The sequence below is a fragment of the Carassius carassius genome, chromosome 43 (assembly GCF_963082965.1).
Source record: "Carassius carassius chromosome 43, fCarCar2.1, whole genome shotgun sequence".
NCBI classification, from domain to species: Eukaryota; Metazoa; Chordata; class Actinopteri; order Cypriniformes; family Cyprinidae; genus Carassius; species Carassius carassius.
This window is the reverse complement of record NC_081797.1, coordinates 21,740,033-21,758,636: the sequence shown is the minus strand read 5'-3', so window position 1 is coordinate 21,758,636 and position 18,604 is coordinate 21,740,033. Positions and strand designations below refer to the sequence as shown.

The following is an 18,604-nucleotide window of genomic DNA, read 5'->3' as shown; positions in this document are numbered from 1 at the left end:
TTGAGCAACATGACATTAGCAACTGATAATGTAGGAAACAACAGAGAATTGTACATAATCATTTGCATGGATGTACCAAAGCATTTGCAACTTGTTCAAAGAAATGAGAAACTGCTTTTTTGATATGCACAAGTGACACAATGATGTGAGAATTGAACAGGTAGTTTTGAGAATTTCAATTCTGATCTGAGAAATGTAACAAAGCGATTGAGAAAAACTGTAAATATTCATATACATTAGTACATGTCGATATTTGATTCATTGTACAGCCCTAATGTAGATGCATTCATTCAAAAATAGCCAAATTCCGTGACGTTCTGCTTCATACAGCAAGTTCTATTTTTGACTGGATTCCGCGATTCAATCAGTGTCGCTTCGCAAACACAGATGGGGTGAATTTATGAATAAAAGTGTAAAAGATTAGACACAAAACCAAGTTGTTACGTATCCTCACGGTTTTTCTTAAGTTGGTATACGGAAATCCTTGGCCTTTTCTAGTGAGTATACAGCGTATTACTGCGTATCACGTAGACTACACTTTATAAAAGTATACTTAAGTGCACTTCTTTTTCACAAGGGTTAACAAGTTTACTTAACTCTTAACGCACCAACAAACCTAAAACACAAAATTGGCGAAATGGTTAATTTCATGCTCAAAATCACACAATATGAACTAAACCCCACATGTTCTCTTCCAACAGGAACATTTAGTCAATTATAACACAATGACAAAAAAAATAAAAAATCATTAGCTGAAATTACAGAAACTGCATTATTTTATGCTTCAGGTCTGCTCTTACACAATAGACAGTATATTTTATTGATCATAGATTGTGTTTTTCACTGTAGTTTCTTTTGAAGCCTCTCTACATTTTTGTTTCATTGGGTTTAGTAAATGCGTGCATTGTTTCTTTTGCTGCAGAAATTGAATACAAAATATCAATAACCATCTCAGAGTAGCTTTATAAAATGTACAGTTTATGTAAAAAAAAGAAAAAAAAGAATACAGACAGAAATGCATACAGACAGACTTTATTTGCAACAGGACATTAGAAAAGTATCGAAAACATAAATACAAGAAAAAATATGCAATGTGATCTAATCTGCCCAAACTTCTACTTTTCTAAGATATTTGTAAGTTAGTCTTAGAACATGATGTTCCCTTTCAGTCGGTCCCTCTCGACTCCACGTCGGTGACTGACGAAAATAGTATATCGCTTCGATAGAGCAATCTACTTCAAGTGTAAACTAAAGCCAATGCACACTGTCATGCAATTATTGCATCCAGCTGCCGCTGATCACAGCGTGAGTATAAGAGGCAACAGGTGCAATGCATACCAGCTTTTCGCTTTGGGGCGCTCTGTTAAGAAGTTAAGAAGCCCTCGGTTTGTTAAGAAGTTTACAGTACACCAGCCCTCATAAAAAACTTAACCAAGGTTTTATAATACAAAAAGTGTATACTGTGTTTTTTAGCAGTTTGACTGCAATTTGTATAATGGCAGTTTTACTACAAATAAGTTACCACGTAAAGCTATGGTTAGTGTAACCTGGTTAATTTATGGTTACCATTGTAACTTTGAGTACAAAAATCTTTTCTTTTTTTTTATCTGCCATGGTTAATGTCGTAATTAAGGGAGCAAGCACTGTCAGGTTTTTTTGGTGCGTTTATCAGTTAAAAAATAATCGTCCAGTCATTTTAAATATGAAGGCTATAGTTTAAATTAATCCGAACTGAATGAATCTGAACGAGTGTGTGCAGGAAGTAGTAGAACATTTGAGTAAATTTGTTGGACCTCTGCTGATGAACAAACAGTGAATTCAGCTTGGGTTTAGCCAATAGCTTGAAAAATGGGAATATGTGGTATTTTTCTGATGCAGAGAGACTGATAATTGTAATAATTTCTTGCTTTCTTTCTTAGAAGTTTGCATTTTATTTTTAAATATGATAAATGTTAAATCGTATTGAAAATATGTGGACAATGGAGACTTCTTTCAGCCATCACAGACCACTACAGATTTAATTAAAATGGGATCATGAATTAACCCCTTCAGGAACTAGTGATGCCAGTTAGTGCAGCAACACTGAATAAGACTTTTGCACACTAAGTAGAAGATTTGTAAGTAATCTAGATTTGTGTGATTTGTACTGCATTGAATTGTTTTGCTCCTCCTACATAATTCTAATATTTACTCGTAATGTTGGGCAAATAGATAAATGGTGTTCATCAATACAATAGAGAGTTACAGACAAAAATTGAGATGCGCATCAGCAGCTGCAGTGTCTCTCAGCTGTATCAGTGCAGTCACTGTGACTCTGACTGACGGAGGTTTTTGTACGACTCTTTATCACTGTGTGAACACCCAGCTACTACTGATATAGTGTGCACTCTGACAGTAATAATCTCCTGTATCTTCAGTCTGGACTCCACTGATGGTCAGAGTGAAATCACTGCCAGATCCACTGCTACTGAATCTAGATGGAGTTCCTGACTGGAGGCTGTTTATTAGATATATGAGGAGTTTAGGAGCTTCTCCAGGTTTCTGCTGATACCAGTGCAAGTAGCTGCCATGTATCCCTACATCTATGTTACACTCTATTGTAGCTGTTTGACCGAGCTGGACAGTTTTAACTTTAGGTTGAGTCAAAGTGACTCCTCTGGAGGCTGAAGAAGAGAAAATAAAGTTAGTTAATAGATAATGTAAAGTTAATAAATCGCTTTTCACAGTCAGACACTGAATACTATGGGCATAAAAAAAATATAATTTTCTTTCAGGTATACCTTTTTTATTATATAGACGTAATATTTTCTTCATTCTATTTATTTGTATTTATTTTTAACTAACACACCTCTTAGAATAAAAATACCTGCATGTTCAATGTCAAGTAAATAAATAAACAAACAAACAAACAAACAAGCAAACAATCATGGGTGTAACCTACACATGATAATTGTATAAAAAGCATATATTTTAAAAATAATATCATTCATTTCATGAATATCAAGGACTTTCACAAATCACAAAGAATAGCATGCAAATATTATTATGTCAAGTCAAGTCAAGTCACCTTTATTTATATAGCGCTTTAAACAAAATACATTGCATCAAAGCAACTGAACAACATTCATTAGGAAAACAGTGTCAATAATGCAAAAATGATAGTTAAAGGCAGTTCATCATTGGATTGAGTTATGTCATCTCTGTTCAGTTAAATAGTGTCTGTGCATTTATTTGCAATCAAGTCAAGGATATCGCTGTAGATGAAGTTTCCCCAACTAAGCAAGCCAGAGGCGACAGCGGCAAGGAACCGAAACTCCATTGGTGACATAATGGAGAAAAAAACCTTGGGAGAAACCAGGCTCAGTTGGGGGGCCAGTTCTCCTCTGACCAGACGAAACCAGTAGTTCAATTCCAGGCTGCAGCAAAGTCAGATTGTGCAGACGAATCATCTGTTTCCTGTGGTTTTGTCCTGGTGCTCCTCTGAGACAAGGTCTTTACAGGGGATCTGTATCTGGGGCTCTAGTTGTCCTGGTCTCCGCTGTCTTTCAGGGATGTAGAGGTCCTTTCTAGGTGCTGATCCACCATCTGGTCTGTGTACGTACTGGATCCGGGTGACTGCAGTGACCCTCTGATCTGGACACAGACTGGATCTGGTGGCTACGGTGACCTCGGAACAAGAGAGAAACAGACAAATATTAGCGTAGATGCCATTCTTTTAATGATGTAGCAAGTACATAGCGTGTTATGGGAAGTGTTTCCGGTTCCGGTTTACCTAATTAATGCAGCCTAAAAATCCTTTAACGGATTTGGATAATAAAAGCATATTAGTATGTTATGTGTATGCCAGGTTAAAGAGATGGGTCTTTAATCTAGATTTAAACTGCAAGAGTGTGTCTGCCTCCCGAACAATGTTAGGTAGGTTATTCCAGAGTTTAGGTGCCAAATAGGAAAAGGATCTGCCGCCCGCAGTTGATTTTGATATTCTAGGTATTATCAAATTGCCTGAGTTTTGAGAACGTAGCGTCATTCAAATACTGAGGTGCTAAACCAGTCAGGGCTTTATAAGTAATAAGCAATATTTTAAAATCTATACGATGCTTGATAGGGAGCCAGTGCAATGTTGACAGGACCGGGCAAATATGGTCATACTTCCTGGTTCTAGTAAGAACTCTTGCTGCTGCATTTTGGACTAGCTGTAGTTTGTTTACTAAGCAGACAGAACAACCACCCAATAAAGCATTACAATAATCTAACCTTGAGGTCATAAATGCATGGATTAACATTTCTGCATTTGACATTGAGAGCATAGGCCGTAATTTAGATATATTTTTGAGATGGAAAAATGCAGTTTTACAAATGCTAGAAAGGTGGCTTTCTAAGGAAAGATTGCGATCAAATAGCACACATAGGTTCCTAACTGATGACGAAGAATTGACAGAGCAACCATCAAGTCTTAGACAGTGTTCTATGTTATTACAAGCGGAGTTTTTAGGTCCTATAATTAACACCTCTGTTTTTTTCAGAATTTAGCAGTAAGAAATTACTCGTCATCCAGTTTTTTATATCGACTATGCAATCCATTAGTTTTTCAAATTGGTGTGTTTCACCGGGCAGCGAAGAAATATAGAGCTGAGTATCATCAGCATAGCAGTGAAAGCTAACACCATGTTTCTTGATGATATCTCCCAAGGGTAACATATAAAGCGTGAAGAGTAGCAGCCCTAGTACTGAGCCTTGAGGTACTCCATACTGCACTTGTGATCGATAGGATACATCTTCATTCACTGCTACGAACTGATGGCGGTCATATAAGTACGATTTAAACCATGCTAATGCACTTCCACTGATGCCAACAAAGTGTTCAAGTCTATGCAAAAGAATGTTGTGGTCAATTGTGTCAAACGCAGCACTAAGATCCAATAAAACTAATAGAGAGATACACCCACGATCAGATGATAAGAGCAGATCATTGTTAACTCTAAGGAGAGCAGTCTCAGTACTATGATACGGTCTAAATCCTGACTGGAAATCCTCACATATACCATTTTTCTCTAAGAAGGAATATAATTGTGAGGATACCACCTTTTCTAGTATCTTGGACAGAAAAGGGAGATTCGAGATTGGTCTATAATTAACTAGTTGTTTGGGGACAAGTTGAGGTTTTTTGATGAGAGGCTTAATAACAGCCAGTTTGAAGGTTTTGGGGACATATCCTAATGACAATGAGGAATTAATAATAGTCAGAAGAGGATCTATGACTTCTGGAAGCACCTCTTTTAGGAGCTTAGATGGTATAGGGTCTAACATACATGTTGTTGGTTTAGATGATTTAACAAGTTTATACAATTCTTCCTCTCCTATAATAGAGAATGAGTGGAACTGTTCCTCAGGGGGTCTATAGTGCACTGTCTGATGTGATACTGTAGCTGACGGCTGAATGGTTGCAATTTTATCTTTAATAGTATCGATTTTAGAAGTAAAGAAGTTCATAAAGTCATTACTGCTGTGGTGTTGGGAAATGTCAACACTTGTTGAGGCTTTATTTTTCGTAAATTTAGCCACTGTATTGAATAAATACCTGGGGTTATGTTTGTTTTCTTCTAAAAGAGAAGAAAAGTAATCGGATCAGTTTTTAATGCTTTTCTGTAGGATATGTTACTTTCCCGCCAAGCAATACAAAATACTTCTAGTTTTGTTTTCCTCCAGCTGCGCTCCATTTTTCGGGCTGCTCTCTTTAGGGTGCGAGTGTGCTCATTATACCATGGTGTCAAACTGTTTTCCTTAACCTTCCTTAAGCGTAAAGGAGCAACTTTAATTAAAGTGCTAGAAAAGAGAGAGTCCATAGTTTCTGTTACATCATCAGGTTGTTCTGAGGTTTTGGATATGCTAAGGAATTTGGATACATCAGGAAGATAAATTAAAAAGCAGTCTTTTGTGTTAGAAGTGATGTTTCTTCCATACTTGTAACAAGAAGTAGAATTTACAATTTTGGCTATATGAAGTTTGCACAGAACTAAATAATGATCTGAGATATCATCACTTGGCTGAATAATTTCAACACCATCAACATCAATTCCATGTGACAGTATTAAATCTAGAGTATGATTTCGACAGTGAGTAGGTCCTGAAACGTGTTGTCCAGTGTTGGGAAAGGTCACTTTCTTAATGAACTAGTTCAAAGTTCAATTCACACATTTTAAAATGAACTAGTTCAGTTCATAGTTCAAACTACAAAATTTTGAACTAAAGTTCACAGTTCCAAAAATGAACTAGTTCATAGTTATTTTTTTCCATACGTTGCTGCGAGCTATTATTTTTTTCAATTATTGCCACAGCCGCATATAGAATCACAGACAGCAATTATTTTATCAGTTTTAACAATGAAGCTATGCGTCAGATTTCATCTTCATATCCAATTTTGAATCCTTATCCAACCAGGGTTTACATTAGCATTGAGGGGACAGCATTTCCCCATTGTTGCTTTAATACTTTGTCTCCCATTCTCACCGACCTTGTCATAAACATCATAAAATTCTTTTAAATGATCATACGCCTTCTTGCTACATGCTGCTGTCGTTTGCTGTTAGTTTTTTTTTGATGACGCGTCACGCATGGGCGGACGGCGGTGCGATACTGGTGGCTGGTGTTGCCAGATTGGGTGTTTTTCCGCTACATATTAAGACCCGTTTACGGTGTGTTTTAGCCGGATTTTCGCCTGGAAGGCTCTCTAGAATTCTGGCACCCTATTGAATGAAGTTAACCTGAGAGAGCGTGCCGTTCACAGACACCAGAATGAACGAGTTCACAGTAACGTTCATTAGGCATTAATACAGCACGTTCAGTTCACGTTCGCCCAAAATATGAACGAGTTCATGAACTATCGTTCAATGAACGCGTTCAGGCACAACACTGGTGTTGTCTAACCCCAGTAGAGTTCAGAATGTCTATAAATGCTGATCCCAATGCATCTTTTTCATTATCAACATGGATATTAAAATCACCAACTATTAAAACTTTATCTGCAGCCAGAACTAACTCGGATGTAAAATCACCAAACTCTTTAATAAAGTCTGTATGGGGCCCTGGTGGCCTGTATACAGTAGCCAGTACAAACATAACAGGGGATTTATCATTAACATTCGTTTCTCTGGATAATGTTATATGAAGCACCATTACTTCAAATGAGTTATACTTGAAGCCTGCCCTCTGAGAAATCCTGAAAACGTTGTTATGAATTGAAGCAACACCTCCACCTTTGCCTTTTAGACGCGGCTCATGTTTATGTAAATTTATAAAACTACTTGTACCTTCACTGCTTATGTAAGGGAAAGTTCACCCAAAAATGGAAATTGTGTCATCATTTAGTTTCCCTGAAGTTGCAAACCAATGAGTTTCTTTCTTCTGTTGAGCAAAAATATGATATTTTGCTGAATGTTGGTAACCAAACTGTTTCTTTAAGGTATACCTTTTTTATGATACAGATGTAATATTTTCTTCATTCTATTTAGTTGTATGTGTTCATTTTCATTTAACTTTTTTATACACAATACCCTGTTGGGTCAGCTTAATGGCTGCACTTTGTTCAGAACTATGTTCCATCATTTTAAGACAAATGGATTTGTTGTGTTATCATATCTAAGAGATTATAAGCTAGATGATTTTTTTGGGGTTTGTATCAAATGTTATTTGAATTTTATGCATGATAAATTTGTTTATGAATAAGTTATTTAAGAGTTATTTTGAGTTAGATGCCAAATGCTCTCCTATTCAAATTTGACATTGAAGCGGTGAATACAACATATTTGCTCACCGGCAACTATAGTAACCGCATATTAAAATATGATTTTCAAGAAAATAAGCAAACACCTGGGGAAAATAAATGCATGTTCACATAGGACACTATTAACATGACTATATACATGAATCCATTCAGAAAAAATTGGGCACAAATGGGATGGTGATCGATTAAACCTTGTTTATGTGAAGTTTTGTTGTTCTTGTGCTCCAATTAGAGCCTGGGATTCACAACAGCCTGTACAGTATATATTAACAATTGTATCTTGATTCTTTTGTCTGAAGATGCAGGTTATTTTGTGAATTAATATGATTGAGTTGCATACATGAAGAACAGAAGTATATTTATGAGAAACTCCACAACATCCTCATGATAAAAGAGGTCAAAGGTCACCTCAGACGTCAAAGTTCATGAATTACTGTATATTTCTTTAGAAAGTTCAAAATCAGCACACAGCTAGAGATAGGGGTTTAAAGTCAAAGTGAATCATGTCTATTATAAATGAGATGAATAAACTCTTTAACTGATTATGAAAATAACTAAATTATTTTTCAGTTAATATCAAACATTTAGAAAAATTTTTGTCTTTGCTCTTACTTTTTGAAAAGCATTTTTTAAACTAAATGACCGAGTGTAGAAGTGTTGTTTCTCTCTCTGCTGGAGTGTGTTCACTCGAGTGGAATAGAGGTTTTTGTACGAGTGTTTCATTAGATTGTATCACTGTGGTGGACTTTCGGTGGAGGAACTAAACTGGTGCTCGGTAAGTTTGTCTCTTTTAACTATCTTGGTTAAAAAAGTATTGAAATGTATAGATTTTAACATTTTATTTATTTTATCATCACATTTAGAGTTTCAAAAGAACTGAATTAAACTCTCAGGAAACAAATATTGTCCAAAACACATTTCCATGATGTGTCTCACTTTGAGTTTTATCAGTTCATTTTATTTCATATTTATTTCCATTAATGTTTACACTTCATATAAAGTTCATATTTTATTATAGATATTATGCATGGAAAAACATCAAAATGTAAATAGTTACTTTTTGTAGTTCAGTCAATGATTTTGAATCTCTTTTGTTCATATCATGCTTCAAAAACTTACAAAATACTAAATATGTGAATGTTTAGAAAAGTTGATTCAATTGTTTTTATTATTATTATTATTATGAAATAATTTCCATTTGGTGTGAGATATAGTAATAAAATATCAGCTTGAAACTTTTAGATTTTGAAAAGTGTAAAAAAATATTTAATAGTGTAAGAACATTTCAAGTTCAAGTTAGACAATGTAAGAACTTTATGATGAGATTTGAGACTATACTGGAATTAAAGCGTTCAGTGTCTTTGTACAGTGTCAGCATTCATGTACATCGTTTCATTTTATGAGGTTTCATTTAAATGCATGTAGTGATTATATATAGTTTGTATATTGTGTATTAATCAGCTGTAGTGATGTTGAATAAGATGAATGATGAGATTGTAGTGATTTTGACTGCACTCCTCATGTCTGCTGCTGAAAGTCCTGTTGAAATGCTGTGAATGCTGCAGGGCAGAAGAGTGCTGGAGCTGCAGTGTGTTTTCTCTGTGTTTGTGAATGTGTTGTGTTTGTCTCCTGCAGCTGGTCCCACAGTGAAGCCCTCAGTGTCTCTGCTGCCGCCCTCTTCTCTGCAGATCTCTGGAGACTCAGCCGCACTGCTCTGCCTGCTCAGCTCTTACTCTCCACAGGGGGCGCTGGTGAGCTGGAAACTGGACGGCTCAGAGGTCACCGAGGGGGTTGTGACCAGCGCAGAGAGCGAGCAGGACGGCCGCTACAGCCGCAGTAGTGTCCTGACCCTCAGCAAAGCACGCTGGGAAGCGGGAGAGCAGTACGTCTGCAGAGTAACACATGATGGAGCTCCTCATGAGGCCTCGTTCCACAAGAGTCGCTGTTAGTCGCTCGCAGTACTGATGTTTCTCCAGTGAGCGCTGCTCTCTCCTGAAGATGAGCGTATCTGAGTGTCCTGTGTCAGGCAGGATTCACATGAGTCTAGTGCTGCAGCTGTAGTCATTTACAACTCAATACTGAAAGAGAGCTCTAGTGTCAAAGCACTGGCTGATCTTTCAATCTGCTGTGTTTGCTGCAACATTCAATAAAGCTTCTCAACAAACTCCATTTGTGTCTGACAACATCATTCAACTAACAGATGAAGATGCATGTAGTGTTTGTCCAGGTGTTTTTCAGAAGCTCGATCAGTAGCAGTAAATCTAGTCAAATAAAGCTCTTGGGGTTTGAACATGGTCTCTGGAGACAGAGCTGCTCTATTCTGAGAGGATCACAATCACTCCACCCTGACAATGCAAATGAGATTTTCAGCTCACACTCCCAGAGTCACTGTTTGATTGGTTACATGATCTGGACTGAAACACACCAGTTTCACTTCTGCTGTAGTCCTGCAGCACACAGACAAACTCATTATTACATTTCAGGTTTTTTATTTTTTATTTTTTTTAATTCCTTACATCCTTTTTCCAATCTGTAGTCACATATTCAAAACACTATACACATTTAGCACAACATCAGTCTGTTGTGACCAAATCTTTAGCACAATTCATGTTGTTTTCACACAATATTCAGTTAATTAACACATTACCAAAATGCTTACGTTTTCTTTTCACATAAGCTATACCTTATACCAAAATCATAGATCTTTCTTATCTTTTTTTTTTTTACAAATGCTTAAACACAGCATGACAGAAATGAAAACCTAATGTTCCAAACTTTAAATATATTGTAAAGCCTCTACTTCTGCAACAACATCAACTCAAAAGTATTGGAAAATATCTCTTTATAAAATATTGTAACAACTGATAAGCAATTTTAAGTAACAGATCACTAAAATATTTAAAAATAGCTGATTCTAGTCTCAGTTGGAAGAATAGTCAGGTGTTGATGGTCGTTACATTACATCAACATAGAGTAAAAAAGACCTCTTTGAATTGGTTTTGTAGATGCAGAACAACACAGAATCAGACAGAGAAAAATGATGCCTGTGTTTCTTGTTTTTGGACTGCTTTCCCCGTTATTGACCTCTAGCCTGTTTTGGATTTTGATTTTGGATTACCCCATTAAACACACTGCATTTGGATCTCGCGTTTCCTGTGATCAATCGTTACACTATTTAACATGCACTGTGACATTTAGTCCTTTTTAACTTATAAACTCCTTGAGATTTTAAAGTTAGTTTAATAGTATTTAAATTCAAGTTTAAAAATAGGTTTTAACTGCTTAAATTATTTCTATGAATTAGTAATATGTTATCATGTTTATTCTTGTAGAAAATAATTGTTTATTCTTTAAGAAAATAAGGGACGATCCAAATATTTGTTTTGCTTTACCTGTTTATGTAGGCTACAATTATTCAAAAATAAATAAATAAAAATAAAATGTCATTAAAAATACCATCGGCCTGAATAAATTTGACCATTATAGAATTGTGACTTTAAAGGTGAAAATACTGTGAAATTACAAATGGCATTGAATTTAAGAGCATAACAACTAAAGGTTTATGAAATGTTAGCCAATAAAGCATTTTTTTAAACATAAAGTTGTGAACTAAAATATAATTTCAACCATACAGCATGTGAATAAATAAAATGCATACTTTTCATAACATTTTATTATTCATAAAATGCATAACGTTTCTGGTGTTTGCATTTGTACTTCAATATAATGAGCTCCAAGTTTAAGAATAGCCCTAGACTAGTTTCTCTCTCTCTCTCTCTCTCTCTTTAACAGCATTAGCTCAATGAAATACGTCTTTCTTCAGGTAGAAGTAATGTTTTCCTGCTTGCTAAATGTTGGTCTCATGATCAATACGTTTTATTCGCCTCAATCTGATTTAGTAAAGTCAAACCACAGATGGTGAAGCTGCGTCAGTGAGTGGAGTCACCGCTTTTCACCGCTTTTTTTGTCCAGGGCTGGTTTCTATCATTTTCATAACTTTTTTTTCTAACAAAGACATTTAAAAGTGTTTTGATTGTGATAAATGAGTGACAGGCTTTAACAAATTTAAATGGAGCAGACTTTACATGCTGTAAATTATGTTTTATTCAGAATTTAAATAGAAGTTCATGTTTGACAAGCAGCCACGTATAATACAGAGAAAGCCAACTGCTACAAAAAAATGATAATTTCAGAAGCACATGATTCTGCAGCCGATCTGGTCCAACCCATTGACTGTATAAAAACATGGATGTAGTGTCCGTAACTAAAAGCGTCCGAAAAGCGTTTTTGAAGCCAAATATGGGCAGAGGAGGCCGTATAACCAAGCATCACTTCGGGATAATTGAAAATGGCCAAAAAGGCGGGAGCTGGTTGCTGAAACCACGCCCACTTAGCTTGATAGCGTTGACAGCAGCGTCAATCAAGTTGCTAACTCAAGTTAATATAATTTAAATGGATGAGTTATAAAAAATTCAGCCCCCTCACATTTGTCATGGAGGGAACTAGCTATAGACGAAAATCATTTTTTGTACCAGGCTGTAAACATGTTTTTTTTTCTGCTGTTAAGCTGGTCATTTTAATTGGGAGTCTATGGGATTGACTCCCTTTTGGAGCCAGACTCTAGCAGCCAGTCGATGAATTACAGTTTTAGAAACTTCTGTGTTGTTTCAAGAGAGGGAGCAGAAAGTTGCTACTTGGTCCAAACACAGGATTTAGGTAAGGAAACGGTTATTATTTCTATTGGCTGCCACTCTAAATCAAGCTCACCTGCTTGCTTTTCTGTTTAGTACAGACCAAAAGTTTGGACACACCTTCTCATTCAAAGAGTTTTCTTTATTTTCATGACTATGAAAATTGTAGAGTCACACTGAAGGCATCAAGGGCTATTTGACCAAGAAGGAGAGTGATGGGGTGCTGCGCCAGATGACCTGGCCTCCACAGTCACCGGACCTGAACCCAATCCAGATGGTTTAGGGGTGAGCTGGACCGCAGACAGAAGGCAAAAGGGCCAACAAGTGCTAAGCATCTCTCGGGGAACTCCTTCAAGACTGTTGGAAGACAATTTCAGGTGACTACCTCTTGAAGCTCATCAAGAGAAAGCCAAGAGTCTGCAAAGCAGTAATCGAAGCAAAAGGTGGCTACTTTGAAGAACCTAGAATATGACATATTTTCAGTTGTTTCACACTTTTTTGTTATGTATATAATTCCATATATAATTCCACATGTGTTAATTCATAGTTTTGATGCCTTCAGTGTGAATCTACAATTTTCATAGTCATGAAAATAAAGAAAACTCTTTGAATGAGAAGTTGTGTCCAAACTTTTGGTCTGTACTGTGTATATATATATATATATATATATATATATATATATACATATATATATATATATATATATATATATATATACATATATATATACTTTATTAACAAGTAATTGTAACACTTTACAATAGGGTTTGACTAGTTGATGTAAGTTAAAATTAAATTAAATTAAATTAAATTTATGCATTTAGCAGACACTTTTATTCAAAGTAACTTAGTGCATTCAGGCTATCAATTTTTACCTATAAATAGGTAATTTAAGTTAATGTATTAAAGTCTATTATTATTGTAAAGTACTTCCTAAAGAATGTATTTTATGCATTCACTTTAAACCCCCCTCTGATTCGGCCCGCCTAAAAAACATAAAAGCCCCCCACATTTTATTCTTCTCAGTCATTCCTCTTGAATGATTAATGTCATTATCCTGTTGAAATTTCCATTAAGTTTCAGAAAACTGCTCAACCTTTGACTTTTCTGTCCAGAGCACATTGTTCCAGACATTTAGTCCTCAAGCAGACAAGACTAGAGCAGATGAATCTGATATTTAAATGTTAATGTAGGTAAATAAATACAGTTCATATTAATGTCCGTATGCCGTAATCTCTGGAAAATGTGTTACTTGAAGTCATTGTGTTGTTTGTGATCCTCTCATCAGCAGCTGCAGTGTCTCTCAGCTGTATCAGTGCAGTCACTGTGACTCTGACTGACGGAGGTTTTTGTACGACTCTTTATCACTGTGTGAACACATAGCTACCACTGATAGAGTGTTCACTCTGACAGTAATAATCTCCTGTATCTTCAGTCTGGACTCCACTGATGGTCAGAGTGAAATCACTGTCAGATCCACTGCCACTGAATCTAGAAGGAGTTCCAGTGTATCTGCTTGATGTTATATATATGAGGAGTTTAGGAGCTTCTCCAGGTTTCTGTAAGTACCAGTGTAAGTAACTACCACTATACACTCTACTGCTGGTTTTACAGTTTATTCTGACGTCTTGTCCTTGAGCTGCTGTTATTACTGATGGACTCTGAGTTACAGTGTACTGTCCTCTACACTCTGAAAGAAAGAACAAGAATAATATTTAGACAAATGTGACGATGTACATTTCAAATATTAAAGAATTAATAATAATTATCAAATTTCATCACACAAACCTTGAGCAAACAGTGTGAGAGTCCAGATGAGGATGATGATGTTGTTCATTGTTGTTGTTGTGTCTTGTGTGATGATGAAGATTGTGTTCTGTTCTGCTCTCAGTCATGAAGTGTTAAACTCACAGCTCTATAAACACTCTCAGAGCACTGAAGCATGTGCTGACGATGCAAAGAAGTGGGCAGGATTCACAACAGACTGAGCTGCTAACAAAACCATATTATAGTATATTTGATTTAACATTTTCACAAATATTAGTTTGGTAACACTTTATTATAGGAACCAGTTCTCACTATTGAATAGTTGTTTATTAGCATGCCTATTATTAAAATATTGACTGTCCCTAAACTTTCAAGGGTTAGTTCACCCAAAAATGAAAATTCCATTGCTGTCTATGAAGGATCAGAGAACCCCAAAAATGCATCAAAAACATCTTAATTTGTGTTTCTGAAGATGAACGGAGGTCTTACAGGTTTGGAACGACATGAGGCTGAGTAATTGATGACATAAATTTCTTTTTTAGGTGAATTGACCCTTTAACAACTACATTACTAACTATTAATAAGCAGGGAACTAGAACGAGTTTTTTTTGGCAAAAGTCATAGTTAATAGTTTGTTAATAGCGAGAACTGGACATTAAAATAAAGTATGGTCATTATTTTTAGTAACTGTTGTTGAATCCAGGGCCAGGGTTTCAAATGTAAAGTGGATTCAGAGTGATTGAGCTGCAGATGAAGAATAGAAACATTATGAGAAACACAACGTCATCCATGATAGAAGAGGTCAAAGGTCATTAGGTTATTAAATATATACTGTATGTTTAAAAAGTGTTATATAAGAACATTTTGAAGATATTTTATGTGAAAGTTTTATTTGAAATGCATTTTCAAACTGCAGTGTGTTGAAGTGTTTCTCTCTGCTGGAGTGTGTGTTCACTCGAGTGGATTAGAGGTTTTTGTACGAGTGTTTCATTAGATTGTATCACTGTGGTGCACATTCGGTGGAGGAACTAAACTGGTGCTCGGTAAGTCTGTCTTTTCAATTCTTCATTAAAAACTTGCAATTTAGATTGTAAAAAAAAAACAAACAAACAAAAAACCCTGTTTTTAAAGATTAAACAAAATTACTCATCATTCATAGATCTTTCACACACACACACACACACACACACATCCTGTAACCGGCAGGTTTGTAAAACATTTACATCTGATGAGTAGTTTACACTAGATTAAAGAATTCAGAAAGTGTTGTAAATGAAGTATTCATGCGTCTACACAACAGGTTTTGAACACTTTGTAGTGTGTACTGCAGTGTAAGGGCCGACGGGTGAGAGTTAGACAGATGTCTTCTGACACACACAGAGTATTTGAACTGTGAGATAATAATACAATGATGATATTTCAATGAATTTAGTAATTTATCATTTTTTTATTAAGTAGCAATCAATTTATTTTAGCTATATTTAAATAAACAAATTTAGTTGATTAACTATCAACAACATTTTTATTTGTAGCTAAAATATATTGTTTGCAACCACTTAGCTTAAAAATAAATTGTATTTTTTTTTTCAGTGTATTAACCTTTAACTAAGGATCTGTTTGATTATTTCATGATGCTATTTTTAAAAATAACTTACAAGATTTGTAAATTGTTAGAATATTACTTAATAATCATTTGTGAATTTACAGTCATGTTTTGTAAATGATTAGTTAACCATCATCTAATCACTTGTAAATTATTTCTAACAATGTAGAAAACATAAATAAAATATTAACATTTCACTTATTAATCATTTATGAACACAGTCATGTTTTGTAAATAATTAGTTTAGTTAGTTTAATGAATTAACAAACACACACATATATTGTTAGCATATCACTTATTCATTGTTTATGATTGTTTTGTAAATGATTAGTTCATGATTAACTAATCAATTATAAATGACTTACAACTGAACGTCTTTAGAAAGTTGTTACCATTCACTTTGAACAAACAATTCCTGTCTAAATACTTTCATAATATTTTATCAGTTTATCAGATTTTTTTCTTTATTTTTCTTTTATACATTTCTATATTTTGTTCATAGTATTTTATTGTAGATGTCATAAACAGAAAAAAAGAGATTTGATGTTAAAATGTAAAGGTAGAATTTTTCTGCAGATAATTTAATGATTCTGAATCTGTTTTGATCGTGTTGTTCTTCTAATTCAATGATTTTAATATGCATACAAAATATGTGTAAATCTTTTAAACACATTTGATTCAGTTATTTTTCTAATTATGAACAGTAATATACTCTAGCCACACATTGTGTCCTGTTGAAATGCTGTGAATGCTGTAGGGCAGAAGAGTGCTGGAGCTGCAGTGTGTTTTCTCTGTGTTTGTGAATGTGTTGTGTTTGTCTCCTGCAGCTGGTCCCACAGTAAAGCCCTCAGTGTCTCTGCTGCCGCCCTCTTCTCTGCAGATCTCTGGAGACTCAGCCGCACTGCTCTGCCTGCTCAGCTCTTACTCTCCACAGGGGGCGCTGGTGAGCTGGAAACTGGACGGCTCAGAGGTCACCGAGGGGGTTGTGACCAGCGCAGAGAGCGAGCAGGACGGCCGCTACAGCCGCAGTAGTGTCCTGACCCTCAGCAAAGCACGCTGGGAAGCGGGAGAGCAGTACGTCTGCAGAGTAACACATGATGGAGCTCCTCATGAGGCCTCGTTCCACAAGAGTCGCTGTTAGTCGCTCGCAGTGCTGATGTTTCTCCAGTGAGCGCTGCTCTCTCCTGAAGATGAGCGTATCTGAGTGTCCTGTGTCAGGCAGGATTCACATGAGTCTAGTGCTGCAGCTGTAGTCATTTACAACTCAATACTGAAAGAGAGCTCTAGTGTCAAAGCACTGGCTGATCTTTCAATCTGCTGTGTTTGCTGCAACATTCAATAAAGCTTCTCAACAAACTCCATTTGTGTCTGACAACATCATTCAACTAACAGATGAAGATGCATGTAGTGTTTGTCCAGGTGTTTTTCAGAAGCTCGATCAGTAGCAGTAAATCTAGTCAAATAAAGCTCTTGGGGTTTGAACATGGTCTCTGGAGACAGAGCTGCTCTATTCTGAGAGGATCACAATCACTCCACCCTGACAATGCAAATGAGATTTTCAGCTCACACTCCCAGAGTCACTGTTTGATTGGTTACATGATCTGGACTGAAACACACCAGTTTCACTTCTGCTGTAGTCCTGCAGCACACAGACAAACTCATTATTACATTTCAGGTTTTTTATTTAATTATTTTTAAATTGTAATTTATTTTTCCAATCTGTAGTCACATTTTCAAAACACTATACACATTTAGCACAACATCAGTCTGTGGTGACCATATCTTTAGCACAATTAATTTTGTTTTCACACAATATTCAGTTAATTAACACATTTCTAAAATGCTTACATTTTCTTTTCACATAAGCTATACCTTATACCAAAATCACAGATCTTTCTTATATTTTTTTTTTTACAAATGCTTAAACACAGCATGACAGAAATGAAAACCTAATGTTACAAACTTTAAATATAGTGTAAAGCCTCTACTTCTGCAACAACATCAACTCAAAAGTATTGGAAAATATCTCTTTATAAAATATTGTAACAACTGATAAGCAATTTTAAGTAACAGATCACTAAAATATTTAAAAATAGCCGATTTCAGTCTCAGTTGGAAGAATATTCAGGTGTTGAGGGTCTTTACATTACATCAACATAGAGTAAAAAAGACCTCTTTGAACGGGTTTTGTGGATGCAGAACAACACAGAATCAGACAGAGAAAAAGTATGCGAGGGAGAGGAGTAGTTGGATCAGAAGAAGAAAATTCAGACTGCAAGCACAATTCCTGCTTTACACTCACATTGCAGTTGTAAAACACATGGTTTTTTCAAAACACTACACACAATTCTCTGCATTTCGCACAATTTTATGGCAGAAAAATCACTTGTTTTCACAAGGAACACACTACCATTCAAATATGCACACTGACTCATCACATGGGCAAACACCTGTCACACATTTTTACAATTAGCAAACAGAGCTTTAGCATAAAACGGCAAAAAGTGAGCTCTTCTGTTTTTGAGAAATGGATGCCAACAATGGAAACAGAGCCAGAGCCAGAGCCAGAGCCAGAGGAGTAGGAGGAAGCCCAAGGACCGTAATCTCTAATGAGATCCGAGCCACTTTGGTTGAACATGTGGTCAACCATTGTCTAACAATGAGCACTGTTAGGAATTGATGTAATTTTTACAATAAATTTTACAACAACGCACTGTATTCATGTTTTTGTTGTAAATGCAAATGCATGATGGGAAATTAACG

The 18,604-nt window shown here is 35.8% G+C and overlaps 3 gene segments (V, D, J or C); 2 read left to right on the top strand and 1 right to left on the bottom strand.

Moving 5' to 3' along the window:
- Nucleotides 1-8,467: 8,467 nt before the first annotated feature.
- LOC132125359 (immunoglobulin lambda constant 7-like) lies at nucleotides 8,468-9,729 on the top strand. The segment is given in 1 exon segment: nucleotides 8,468-9,729. A coding segment is annotated over 1 exon segment (393 nt).
- Nucleotides 9,730-13,580: 3,851 nt separating this feature from the next.
- LOC132124958 (immunoglobulin kappa variable 1-39-like) lies at nucleotides 13,581-14,352 on the bottom strand. The segment is given in 2 exon segments: nucleotides 13,581-14,161; nucleotides 14,260-14,352. Coding segments are annotated over 2 exon segments (375 nt in total).
- Nucleotides 14,353-15,027: 675 nt separating this feature from the next.
- LOC132124849 (immunoglobulin lambda constant 7-like) lies at nucleotides 15,028-17,040 on the top strand. The segment is given in 2 exon segments: nucleotides 15,028-15,046; nucleotides 16,669-17,040. Coding segments are annotated over 2 exon segments (333 nt in total).
- The last annotated feature ends 1,564 nt before the right edge of the window (nucleotides 17,041-18,604 follow it).